Here is a 14,195-nt window from a genome sequence, read left to right on the forward strand (position 1 = left end):
CCTGAAACAAAAATATGATTATGTCCTTATCTTGAAAGCAGTGTGGGGTTTTTTTTAACTAGGGAAAAGTCCACATTTCTTAGCATACAAATAAGCTCCTTCATGATCTGAATCCAGTCTCGTTTTCAACTTTCTCATTACTTTTCTTTACCCAACCCTCTTTCACTCATTTCCAGTATAGTTTACAGTTCTGCTATTCATAACTTTAAATTTTTTTTTAGTATTTTTCTGCCATTGTATTTGCTGTTTCTCTCTGCCTGTTATCAGGAGCAATCAGTCCGTGGAGAAGGACATCATGCTTGGTATAGTAAAGGGTCAGTGAAAAAAAACAAAAACCCTCAATGAAATGGATTGACATAGTGGCTGCAACTGTGAGCTCAAGTATGACAGTGATCATAAGGATGGTGCAGGACTGGGTGGTGTTTCATTCTGTTGTACGTCGGGTCACAATGAGTTAGAACCGACTCAACAATACCTAACAGCTCTGCCTGGAATGCTCCCCTCAACGATGCCATAGTTTCCCCATAAGCAGACTCCCGTTCATCCTTCAAAACCTAGTCAAATGTTACTTTTATTACAGAACCTTCCCCAGTTTATTCTGGTAAATTAACAGGTTTTTCATGCTGTGATCTTATTGTAATATCTCATGTTTCCAGTTGTTATAATTAATTGTTCACATGCCTGTTCTCCCCCACTAGACTGTGAGTCCCTTTAAGGGCAGGGATCCAGCTTTATTCGTTACCATATCCTCATTGACTGGCGCAGTGTCTGGCTTGTAGTAAACCAAAAAAAAAAAAAAAATGACCTGTTGCCATTGAGTGGATTCTGACTCATAGCGACCCTGTAGGACAGAGTAGAACTAGAACTGCCCCACAGGGATTCCAAAGAGCGGCTGGTGGTTTCGAACTGTTGACTTTTGATTAGCAGTCAAGCTCTTTAGCCGCTGTGCCACCAGGTCCTCAGCTTGTAGTAAGGTGGCCTATAAATATTTTTTTGAATGGATAAACACTTTTTCTCCTGTCACTGTTGCATATGGAATGTATTTTCTCTACCTGAATTACAAAACCTCAAAAAAGTTAAAACATTTTAAAAATGTTTTCAATTATTAGTTTTTTGCTTAAAACGGTAAATGAATTGTTGACCGCTTTTCTAGGTAATATTTTACTAAGCATTAGGTGGCAGTAGTGTGTTGTACTTGACTTTACCTATGTAAAAAATTTTTTTTCAGCTTTCATAATCTTAATGCAGAGTCAAAGTGTAAAATACACAGTTATAACATTTTAATACCTAACTTTTTTGTAACACAATTTTGTTATAAACACATTGGGCCCTCATAAAAAATGAGACAAAACGAAATGTATAGTTATGTCAGTCAATGTGTATCTCTTTTGCTTACCTAAATTATATGCAGATTCATGGGAGGATTACTGTTGCACTGTCTCAAAGCTCTTCCTCACCAACTGTTCCAACGGCTGCTTTATAATAACAGTGATTTGCAATAACGAAAACCGAAAATTATCTCAGGGGATATGTGTTTTATAGGCATCCTAAGAAGCCTACTTAGACCTTTATCTCAAAAATAGTATTTTAAGTTCACTGAACTTAAATACAGTCATTAAAGACTTTATTTTTCTTTTTTTGCTCATCAGTTTCTGTCAGTATGAAAGCCACCTATGTTGTTTGTTGAGTTTCATTCTAGGTAAATTTCCTTTATCATTGGTTTCATCGTATTAGTTTCATCAGGCTGCCATAACAAATCACTACAAACCTCTTACCTTGAAACAGCAGTTAAGATATTACCAAGAGAACAGTCAATAATTCATTTTTCATTTTATGTAAAAAACAGTAACAGTTGAAAACACAAATTTTTGTTTTAACTTTTTTTAAGGTTTTGTGATTCAGATAGAGAAAATATAATCCATGTGCAAGAGTGACAGTACAAAGTGTGTTTATCCTTTCAAAAAGTACTTAAACGTTCTTCAGAAGGCTCTGGGGAAGAATCCTTCCTTGCCCCTTCCAGCTTCAGGTAACCAGGCGGTGCTTCCTTTGTGGCAGCACAACTTCAGTCTCTGCCTCCGTCTTCACATGGCCTTCTTCCCCGTGTGTCTGTTGTTTCCACATGGCATTTTCCTCTCTGTGTGCTCTCTCTTCTTGCAGGGACACTAGTCATATTGGATTTAAGGCATACCCTAAGCCAATATGACTTCATTTTAACTAATTACACCTGCAAAGACCCTGTTTCCAAATAAGGTCACTTCCTGAGGTTCAGAGTAGATGTGAAACTTAGAGGGACACTGTTCAGTACAGGTAGTTAGATTGCCACAACCTCATGCATTTAATTTGTGCTATTAATTTTGAACTTACCAATGAAAATGTCATTTTTTTGGTATATATTTCATCCCAATTGTGGTTTCTTGTAGTATACAGTTAAATCAATAGATATTATTTTATTTAAGAAAAATTTATGCATTTTAGGTCCAGGAGAGCATTTTTGCAAATAAAAGACATAGATAAGCTTTAGTGGAAACAGTTTTATTGTTGATTCATGTATGAGATAGGTAAAGTTAATCTGTGACCTCTTCTTTTCTTCAACCTACTTTACCTTTTTTTTCCCACCCATCTCAGGGATATAAAGCACTTGAGGGAATTAAAAGCCAATGTACTAGTATCATTAACGTGGCAGAATGATCAATTAATAAAAGAAGAGCGTCAAAGTGTTGACAGAACACACTAGCTAATAAGTACCTGCTGGGCCAGAGCGGCCAGAGAGCAGTGCTGGGAATAGTGGCGGGAGAGCAGCTCCGTAGGATCTGTCCCTCTCTTTGGTGGGGGTGGCTATAGCTCGACATCAGTTTTCTTAAGTCCTTAGTTACAGAAAAAACACATCTTCCCTGAACCTTAGAGGGCACTTGAAGTTAGCCAGTGCTCTGCCCTAATTATCATTGGGGAATACTGAAGGCAGAGTGTTTATCTTGGAAATCTTTTTGTAGCTCACGCTGAACATGAAATCGAAGACTTGTTGATAGCCTTTTCTGTTTTGGGTCTGGCTTTACATTTAAATTGGGTATAATGTGACCCACTGCACAAGATTTAATTTTTTTTTCCTAATTCTGTGTATAATCATAAGGAAGCCTGGGTTATGTTACACTTGAATGTAATCGAAAAAGGTATATGATTAGCAAAAAAATTGATGCAAGATTTTATTTTAGAGTTAATAAATCTCACAGTTCAAAGTACATTACAGAAGACAGTCTTGGTTTTCAAAAGGTTTTGCTGTAGATTGAATCACACACCCACGTATCTGTCTACCTCTTACGTTTTTGTGAATCAGGTTCCTACAGATCTACCTCTTAATTCTTTATCTGGAAGACATCAGCACCTACTGTAACTATTGCACAGTTTTATCTTTCTTCAGTCTTCTTCAGACTCTTTCCTTTCTTTTTACCTCAACCTTCCTTTTCCTTTTCATATTCCTCTTCTCTTTTGTTCTCTCCTGCTCATTTTCCTGCCTTCTCTTTCCTCTCCACCTCCCTCTCCTCCTTTTGTTCTGCCTCCTGCTCCTTCCTTTTCCTCCTCCCCTCCTCCTTCCTCCTTCCTTTTCCTTTTCCTCTTTTGCCCCTTCTTCTTAGAGCTACCACTGACCTCAGATTGAGTCTCTTAAAGGTAATCACTGCTGTAGTGACATTTAGCAGAAATTTTAAAAATAAAAATGTTCAGAAGATCAAGAGGTCACTTTCAAAAAATTTTCATGGTTTTAAAATGGCTCTTTTGAAGAATGGTAGTAGTCACTAGAGATTCTGGTAGGCCAAAGGGATGTATGTTTCTTCATACCATTTTGTCAGTGTGGTTGGTCACATAATCACACCTAAGCCTCCCTCTAAGCCTCTCTCTGGGACCATGAGACTATGTTATGTGTAGGATTCTATTATAAACAAGGAACCGGGGAGGCACAGTGGTTAAGAGCATGCTTGCTAACCAAAAGGTTGGCAGTTCGAATCCATGGAAACCCCATGGGGGAGTTCTGCTCTGTCCTACAGGGTCGCTATTAGTCAGAATTGACTCGATGACAGTAATTTTTTTTTTTTTTCAATCAAATTTTTAAGAGTTTTCACAATGAATTCCTTAGTAAGATCTGTTGGGATGTTATGGAGGAAGGTAAATTTTTATGTTGTTGTTAAGTGCCGTCCAGTCGGTTCCGACTTACAGCGACCCTATACACAACAGAACGAAACACTGCCCAGTCCCGAGCCATCCTTTCAGTTGTTGTCATGCTTGAGCTCATTGTTGCAGCCACAGTGTCAGTCCACCTCGTTGAGGGTCTTCCTCTTCTCTGCTGACCCTGTGCTCTGCCAAGCATAATGTCCTTCTTCAGGGACTAATCCCTCCTGACAACATGTCCAAAGTATGTAAGACACAGTCTCGCCATCCTTGCTTCTAAGGAGCATTCTGGTTGTACTTCTAAGACAGACTTGTTCATTCTTTTGGCAGTCCATGGTATATTCAGTATTCTTCGCCAATACCACAATTCAAAGGCGTCAATTCTTCTTCAGTCTTCCTTATTCATTGTCCAGCTTTCACATGCATATAATGTGATTTGAAAATACCATGGCTTGGGTCAGGTGCACCTTAGTCTTCAAGGTGACATCTTTGCTCTTCAACACTTTAAAGAGGTCCTTTGCAGCAGATTTACCCAATGCAGTGCATCTTTTGATTTCTTGACTGCTGCTTCCATGGCTTTTGATTGAGGATCCAAGTAAAATGAAATCCTTGACAACTTCAATCTCTTCTCCATTTATCATGATGTTGCTCATTGGTCCAGTTGTGAGGATTTTTGTTTTCTTTATGTTGAGGTGCAGTCCGCTGTGATGCTGGAAGCTATGCCACCGGTATTCGATACCAGCAGGGTCACCCATGGAGGACACATTTCAGCTGAGCTTCCAGACCAAGACAGACTAGGAAGAAGGACCCAGCAGTCTACTTCTGAAAAGCATTAGCCAGTGAAAATCTTATGAATAGCAGTGGAACATTGTCTGATATAGTGCTGGAAGATGAGCCCCCCAGGTTGGAAGGCACTCAAAAGATGACTGGGGAAGAGCTGCCTCCTCAAAGTAGTGTCAACCTTAATGACATGGTTGGAGTAAAGCTTTCAGGACCTTCATTCGCTGATGTAGCACAACTCAAAATGAGAAGAAACAGCTGTGAATATCCATTAATAATCGGAACCTGGAATGAATGAAGTATGAATCTAGGAAAATTGGAAATCGTCAAAAAATGAAATGGAATGCATAAACATTGATATCCTAGGCATTAGTGAGCTGAAATGGACTGCTATTGGCCATTTTGAATCGGACAATCATACAGTCTGCTATGCTGGGAATGACAGCTTGAAGAGGAATGGTGTTGCATTCATCGTAAAAAAGAACGTTTCAAGATCTACCCTGAATACAATGCTGTCAGTGATAGGATATCCATACGCCTACAAGGAAGACCAGTTAATACAACTATTATTCAAATTTATGCACCAACCAGTAGGGCGAAAAATGAAGAAACAGAAAATTTTTATCAGCTGCTGCAGTCTGAAATTGATCGAACATGCAATCAAGAAAAAAAAAAAAAAAAACCCAATCAAGATGCATTTATAATTACTGACAATTGGATTGCAAAAGTTGAAAACAAAGAAGGATCAGTAGTTGGAAAATATGGCCTTGGTGATAGAAACAATGCTGGAGATCAAATGATAGAATTTCGCAAGACCAATGACTTCTTTATTGCAAATACCTTCTTTCACCAACATAAACGGCAGCTATACACATGGACCTTGCCAGATGTAAATTTTTACAGATACTTAAAAATCACAAGTACACTTTTTATTTAATATGGATATGTACATATATGCGTGTATATACGCTTAATGTCCACAATGTGTTCTTTGAAACAGGACATTACATGACTTGGATGTTGTGCGAACACCATATCGTAGTCTGGTCCTCTTTTTTTTTTAAGCATCTCAAACAAGCTTTCTGCCTTAACAGCGATCATCGTGCTGAGAGGGATTCGCTTTTGTGTTTGGTCTTCAATCCAGCTCATTAGCAACTTCTCCATACCTGATACAGGTCCCTCTCACATTTTCGTTAGCCCTGTAGTTTTCAGTGGAGCCAATCCTTTAACTCCTTGGAGAATTTTTTCTTTGTTTTTGAGGATCGTGGTGATTGGCCAGTGCGACATGCCTAAGTTGTGAGCAATGGCATTCACTGTGTTCCACATTTGCACTGTTTAATTACCGTTTGTTTCACTTCCAGATTGATACTTGTCCTTTGCCTCTTGCTGCTGCTATTACTAGCACTGGTTTGTTGCACTTGGGAGCCATGATACGCTTCATGGTAATATTTTTGAAGAACATTGAACAGAGAGATAATTTCTTTAACACTCAGGAGACACGTCATACAGCTGATTGGATGCTGCTCCCTAGGAGTCAAAGCATTCATGTTATATGGTCAACTTTTTAGATAGAAAGTACAGTACAATACATACCTAAGCCAGTAACATAGGCGCTTATTATGGCTATCAAGACATATGTATTATAGGTTATATTTGTACTGTACCATTATACGACTGGCATTACAACCACTTTATATACAAGAAACATGAGATACGTGTCTTGTGGATGGGAAGCTGTTGTGTTCCCTATGCCCTGTTCTCCAATCTGAACTCTCTTAATAACGTTATGGGACCAAAGATCTATGTGCAGTCAATGCCAAACGTTGCCCAAACAGATGTTATGTGGCACATGACTGTATGTAGGCATGTGTGTATGTATGTGCATACATACATATGTGTATCATTCCTGCTGTGGTTGAATTTGTGCTTTTATCCTCTACCTAAAGGTCTTTAGTGAAACATTTTACCGACCGTGTGTAGTCAATAAATGTGTTAAGAATAATAACATATCTAATTCTTCAATTATTTCACAAAACTAATCTTCATTAATGAGGAGTGACAGTTTGCATGACACTGCATTGCTTATATCATTTTATCTTTATGGTGGCTATGGTATTGACAAATTGTTAGATATACTGTATACAACAGAAAAAGAAAAAGTAGGAATATGAAATCATGAACAGTTTGGATAGACTTGTTTTAACCAATTCCTGTTGTGCTAGGACTAGTCGGTACCCCTTAGAAGTTAAAGTTTTGCATTTAAAATAAATATAAGCCATCTAGCTGATAATTAGCTTGAATACTTGTATACTTATGACCTCAGGAAATGATATAGCCCTACAGACATTTCAGTAGTTTGAAGAAGTTTTTGTTAAAGTTGTTAAATTTTTCTATACCTTTTCCTGGTTTACCCATCTATTTCCTTTCTAGAATAAATAGACCCTTCCGTAGACGGCTATTGTGGAAGTTTGTGTATTGCAAAATGGCAAAGGGGAACTGTTGTCCCATAGACCTAGTTCTTTACCAGTTGGCTAAGACGACCCTGTTGTCTGCATCCTTTACTTCCGGAAACTTCAGGGGCCAAATAGTGGGGATTACTGATGCCCATGGCTTCCTTCTCCCAGCCATACTTAATTCTTGCTTTTTGGTGAGTGATGGTAGTAGGGACACCACAGCAGAATGGGCCTGACAGGTAGAAGTTTAGTTCTCCCATCTCTTTCAGATTTGAAGGAAAGCAAGACCTCGGAAACGAGCAGCTGACCAAGACTCCGAACTAGCACACTTCAGCTGGAGAGTGCTGCATGGAAGACTTCTTGGGGGTCTAGGACATTTTTTAGAAGGGAGATTGGAAGAGAAAAGGGTATGAGAAGCTGCTATGTGAGAGAAGTAAATGGAGAGAAAAGGAGTTGTTGGTCACAGGTGTGTCACACTCCTGACATTCATTCATTCAGCATTTATTGAGCATGGTCGTCCTTTTAACAGAGCAAGGAATTGAACAGGAAGAAGGACTAATTTTAGGGTTCAGATAATAAATTAGATTTGGGACATGTTGAGCTTGTAATGCTGACAAGATAGCTGTCTAGAAGGTATTTTGAAATGAGTCTGGAGTTCATGAAACTTTGAAGCTAGAGATAGAGATTTAGCATTCTATTAATTACACTAAACTCATCTATTAACATATAAAAACCAAAGTGAAATGTCCTTAGGGGCCACATTGATCAAATAATAAATAATTGCTAACTATTTGGGGATTTTTGTTTAATTTGCTCACAGTCATTGTCATAGTTGATTATTACATATCTTATTTGCAGTCAGTATTTTATAAATGAAAACAGCATAATTACAAGTGTGTAGTAAAGGATGAATGTATGCCCTAAATTTTTATTCAGTTTAAGACTTAAATAGCAAGCTATTTGTAAAATAAAATATTTTCCTTAAAAGAAAAGCATTAAAGTAGATAAACTACTATTTAGGTGACCTGAATTATTACCTCATTGGGTGGTGAGCAGTGTAGCATAAGACTATCTTGTGCATTTACTTTTAAAAAATACAATTTAATTTCAACTTTATATATTGCTTAGTTGAATACAAAAGGTTATTTGGAGTTAACAGATATGTGAATTTTCACTAAAACCTTTTTGAAGTTGATAGAATTTTCACACTCTATTGTATTATGCTATTTTTACACCTTATAAATACATAAGTTTTTTTTTGTCCTCTTCCGGTTTCTGTGTTAAATTTATCAGTGAACACCATTGCAGTGTTTGGTAGCTGAAGCCTGATGCAAATTGTGCACTCCTCTTTAGAAAAACAAAAAAAAATTAACAGGTTAAAATTCTGCTGGCATATTGTTAAGATTTTGTCAGTTTCTTTATCAGTGAAGTAAGTTGGTATTTGTACCAACAATGAAAAAAAGAGGTTGGCATTTATAATTAGTAAAAAAAAGGTGTCAAATATTAAACAATTTCTAACTTGGAACACTTAGTTTTCATTGTGATATTGTTGTTAAGTGCCATCGAGTTGATTCTGGCTCTTATAGAGACCCCATGTATAACAGAACAAAATGTTGCCCAGTTCAGTACCGTCCTCACAATAGTAGGCCTATTTGAGCCCATTGTTTAATCTTTAAGGTCCCTGGGTGGGCTGGTAACTGAAAGGTTGGTTGTTTGTTCGAACTCACCCAGTGGCACCATGGAAGAAAAGGCCTGGTGATCCGCTTCCATTAAGATTACAGCCAACAAAACCTTGTAGAGTCGGTCTACTCTGTAACACATGGGGTCACCATGAGTCAGAATAGACTTGACAAGAGAACAGCTATTTCTTTATTGCATTAATTTGCAGCAAAGGTAGAATTTTTTTGTCTCATCTTTTAAAAGAACATCCTGAATGTAAAATATATCAAACTCAAGTATGATACTTGGCCTACACATAGCACCTGTGTATCATGTCCACACACGTGTCATGCTTAGTACATGTGGCACAGGCGTGTCACAGCTGCACCACACACTTAGCACACACATGTCACGGGCATGCCAGTTGCTTAGTGCATGCTTAGCACATGCATGTCACACTTGGCACACATGGCAACACTGTCACATGCTTAGCACATGCATGTCACACACTCAGCATACACATGTCAAGACTGTTACACTTAGCACACACTTAGTGCAAAGTTAGCACATGCTTAGTACACACCTTGTTGAGGATCTTTCTCACAGGTTAGTCTGATCATAATACCAGCCTAACTGAGAAAGCCTTACAAAATCAAGAATTTGTTCTTGGCTGCCCCAAACTAAAAGCTATCACTACATTTTATTATGCATCATATACCAGTTCTATGATAGTAAAAATATAATTCTGTCTCTTTCACTAACTTGGTATTTTCCTGACTACTATTTTTTTTTTTATTAGAAATAAGTAGCTCACCACCTGAGGCTTTTAAGTCTGTTCTTTTGTGCTACTAGAATGCAATGTTATTCCATGACACGTGGTTCAATTAAAAAACCGCAGTTATAGCAAGAAAATAATTGTATCATTTGGGATGCTAAAGCATCAGTCCAGTCTTTTTGACAGAAAATTCCAGTACAAAATGAAGTTCTTAAAAGGAAAAATACAGTCTGTGGAAAGCTAATGATGGTTCATGAAGATATCAGGTCCCAATCCCTGGAACCTGTAAATGTTACCTTGTTTACAAAAAGGGTATTGGTAGATGTAATTAAGTTAAGGATCTTGCAATGGGGAGATTATTCTGGATTACCTGAGTGAGCCATAAATACAGTCAAAAGTGTTTTTATAAGGGGGAGCTTTTACACATACAGAGGAGAAAGTGATGTGAAGACATTACAGAGAGAGGTATGAAATGCTGGCCTTGAAGACTGGAGTGATGTGGCCACAAGTCAAGGAATGCCAGCTGCCATCGGAAGCTGGAAGAGCCCTCAGAGGGAGCACAGCACTGCCAACACCTTAATTTCACCCCATTTATACTTATTTTGGACTTCTGCCTCCAGAACTGTGAAAAAATAAATTTCTGTTGTTTTAAGCCACCAAATTTGTGGTAATTTGTTTCAGCAGCCATAAGAAACTAATATGCAGTCCAAATATGTCTAGGGTTTAAAAACAGAATACAACAGACTCTACAGTTTTTTAAGAAGCCTTAATTGCAAGGTTGTTATGGATTGACTCGTGTACCCCCAAAATGTGTGTCAGTGTCGCTAGGCCATGATTCCCGGTATTGTGTGATTGCCCACCATTTTGTCATCTGATGGGATTTTCCTATGTGTTGTAAATCCTACCTCTGTGATGTTAATGAGACAGGATTAGAGGCAGTTATGTTAATGAGACAGGACTTAGTCTACAAAATTAGGTTGTATCTTGTATCAGTATTTTTTGAGATAAAAAAGAAAGAAGCCAGCAGAGAGGATGGGGACCTCATTACCATAAGCAAGAAGAGCCAGGAGCGTGTACATCCTTTGGACCCAGGGTCCCTATGCTGAGAAGCTTATAGACCAGGGGAAGATTGATGACCAGGACCTTACCCCAGAACCGAAAGAGAGAGAAAGCCTTCCCCTGGAGCTGGCACCCTGAATTCTGACTTCTAGCCTCCCAAACTGTGAGAGAATAAATTTCTGTTTGTTAAAGCCATCCACTTGTGGTATTTCATTATACCCGCACTAGATAACTAAGACAAAGGTCTATAAATAAAATGAAAAAAAAAAAAAAATTAGATTTCTGAACATCTGTTAGTGTTATCCCAAAATTATTTGAATGAATTGTCTCAAAATTTAGGTAACTTTTCTTCACTTGTTTGTGGAGAGGCTGCAGAAAAGCAAAAAACATATTGATTCAGGAGAACCAATAGATAAAAAGAGAAGAGAAAACCACAAAGGACATAGAAGAAAAGGAATAAAGAAAGGGAAAGTGTAAGTGAGGTATTCAATAAGCCACATTTATATCAGCATTTGAGAATTGATGTACTGTCATAAAACTTTGTTATTGACCAAATAGTCTAAAGAAATTATTGCATATTAAAAATATTCTTAAAAATTTCTTAGACATCGGAAACTCACATAAAAAAGATTTCATTAATGAGTTAAATCATATTTAAATGTTTTGCTGAGTTGTATAAAATTGTAACTTTAAAATCCTCAAGGCTGAGCCAGAAAATGAAAAGTGTTTTATTTGTATAATTAGATACAATTTTATTTTAAATTATGATTGTATGGTCTCCTTTCATAAGAAAAACTTAGTAGTTCCTTTGCACTGGTATTTACAGCCAAGCACATTATATAAGGAAAACTTCATACTCTACAAAGTCTTGCTCTTCCTTTTTCATGTCCTGTTCTTCTGCACATACCTATTTCTGTTTGTGTTAGTCATCCTCCCTAGGTAAATTGTCCATGAGACCAGTGATTCCATCAGCAAATTATCCAGAAAATGCTGTCTTTGCACGTTGTGACAGATCATGTCACTGGTGGATTTATAGCTGCTCCAGTGGTCTAATTAACCTGGCAGTTGTCTCCTGTGCCCAACACTCTTTGTCGCATTGCCTTGCCATCTTAGCTTTCATCTTCTCATCACCTTCTGTCTTAACTAAAGCTTGGATTTACAATTTTTTTTTTTTTAACTTCCTACCTCGACATAACCCTCTGTTTATTCCCTACCCTTACTTTTGATTGGCAGTACCATCCAGACAAACAAAGTGCAGATGTGCCAGCAGGAACAGTGGAGGAATGCATACAGAAGTTCATCGAAATTGATCAGGCATGGAAGATTCTAGGGAATGAAGAGACAAAAAAAGAGTATGACCTGCAGCGGCATGGTAGGTCCTTGTGGTGAGGAGCTGCAGCACCTTGGCAGCTCTGTGCAGCACGATCTGCAGCCGTTCCTGGGGAGCATTTTCCAGGGTGTTTTATTTTTTCCACCAAGTTATTACTGCCTTCTTCACTTCTCCCCTCCATCATTGTCTTTAATTATGTCTTAGTCTTAGTAGTGATTACTGTATATCCGTTGAGAAGTTAACAAAACTACGAGGATGTGCCTTCTTGGGAAGCTGCTTTTTATAACTAATGGAAAATGTTTAATTATTCATTCCTAATTATTATGCTTTCTATATTTTAAAAACTTAATATTAAATTTAATTATATACTGATTAAAATTTTTACTGTAGTAATTTTAAGACTGTATATCGTATAAATAGCCATCTAAAGGAAGATACTACATAGGGGTAACATCAGAAAGCACTCTTTGCTGTTGCTTAGATTGTTTTAAGCTAGGTTTTATGATTATCTCCAGGATAAATTATTCTATATGAGATTGTTATAAATGCTATTTTAGGAACACACATTACTTAAGCAGTTTTAAGTGATTTCTTTTTTGCATTTTAGAAAATAGCTTCTTAAAACAGTGCTAAGCTGTTGTGAAAAAGAAACGGAGAACGGAGAAATGTAGGTCAGGTTTGTCACACACATGGACTGCAGTTACACAAAGTGATAGGCTGTCTTTCTGCACTGGCCTTGGGATAGGAGTCCTTCACCCTTCTGTTTTGAACCTTCAGTATGCACCCTACACGCTAATGGGGGGAGTCAATAATCAGTTAAAGCCAGTGGGGAAAACACTCCATTGCATACTGTCATAGTGCGCCTGGCTCAGCATGGACTCAAATGTATTGATAAAAGCTCACTGTCTCTGTAGCTGGTTATTGAATCCCCTTCCATGCCCAATGCTGGCATAGCATTAAACCTCACAAAGTGATTTTAAGGCTCCTACTACTGAGGTTATGAGTATTTGTTTTGAGAAACAAGGCTTTATTTTTAAACAAACAGCATTATAGGATAAAGCCAATGATACAAGTGGAACATAAGTTTATTTTCAGAGGGAGTTGTACAAATAAATATCTCTTGTAGGCAGCGCGTGATATCTTTGTGTGCAAAGACTTCATGAGCTATTTATGTGCTGGAGTATTTGTTTTTAATAGTGATTTACTCATTGAACTGATCAGTTCTATTTTTCTTTTTTAAGACTGATAAGATAATTTTTTTTTTTTTAATGTTAAGAACCTGACAAGTTTGGATTATCTTCCACATATGGCTTGACTATTGGGTTCTACCTTTATTTGGCACATATGCGAGCATGTTCCTAACGTTACGTTGTGTTTGTACCTCTGGAAAAAGAATGAAGTGGCTCCATTTCAGCGTAAGCTCTATACGTAGATTAATCTTTTGATCCTTGGTTTATATGATATAATTGCTATGAAAGTGTTGAAACTAACACACGTGAATGTGTTGTGTGTGAGAAGTTCCCTGCATTCCTAAAGCCACAAAGCTCTACCGGAGATGATTATTCTCATCTTTACCAGGCTTTGCTATGTGGTGCCAGTTTGCTTAAGAAAAGAATAATTCACATAAAACTATACCCTAAGGAGGAGTGTAGGCTATGTGTTTGTACTGTCACTCTGCATTTTTGCCACTTCACAGCCTGGGTACTTTTTAAGAACATATTAGTGAAATTGACTAGAAGCCTGTTGTCTGAAGAGAAGGGGCAAGGTAGGAATCAGGAATCAAAAAATACTCCGAAAGGAATCGGAAACAGGGTTAGAGAACAAAGAATCAGCATCTTCAACCTTTTCCCATTGCCTTTGGGAAGTCCTTGGAGCTGTGGATTTGTTTTTGAACTTTGAGTCCTTGCCTTTAAGGTTTTAATTGAAACAGTTACCGCCTACTGTATCATGGTGGGCTCTTGGAGGTCACCGATGATGTCAC

General features: G+C 37.8%; 1 protein-coding gene across 1 annotated transcript in view; it reads left to right on the forward strand.

The window, feature by feature from the left end:
* Nucleotides 1-14,195, forward strand: part of DNAJC24 (DnaJ heat shock protein family (Hsp40) member C24) — a 56,789-nt gene that overhangs the window by 28,126 nt on the left and 14,468 nt on the right. The window contains exon 3 of the mRNA XM_049890832.1: nucleotides 12,118-12,256. Within this exon, the coding sequence (XP_049746789.1) occupies nucleotides 12,118-12,256 (139 nt within the window). The remainder of the gene's footprint in view (nucleotides 1-12,117; nucleotides 12,257-14,195) is intronic.

Source organism: Elephas maximus, chromosome 7, assembly GCF_024166365.1.
Source record: "Elephas maximus indicus isolate mEleMax1 chromosome 7, mEleMax1 primary haplotype, whole genome shotgun sequence".
Taxonomy (NCBI): Eukaryota; Metazoa; Chordata; class Mammalia; order Proboscidea; family Elephantidae; genus Elephas; species Elephas maximus.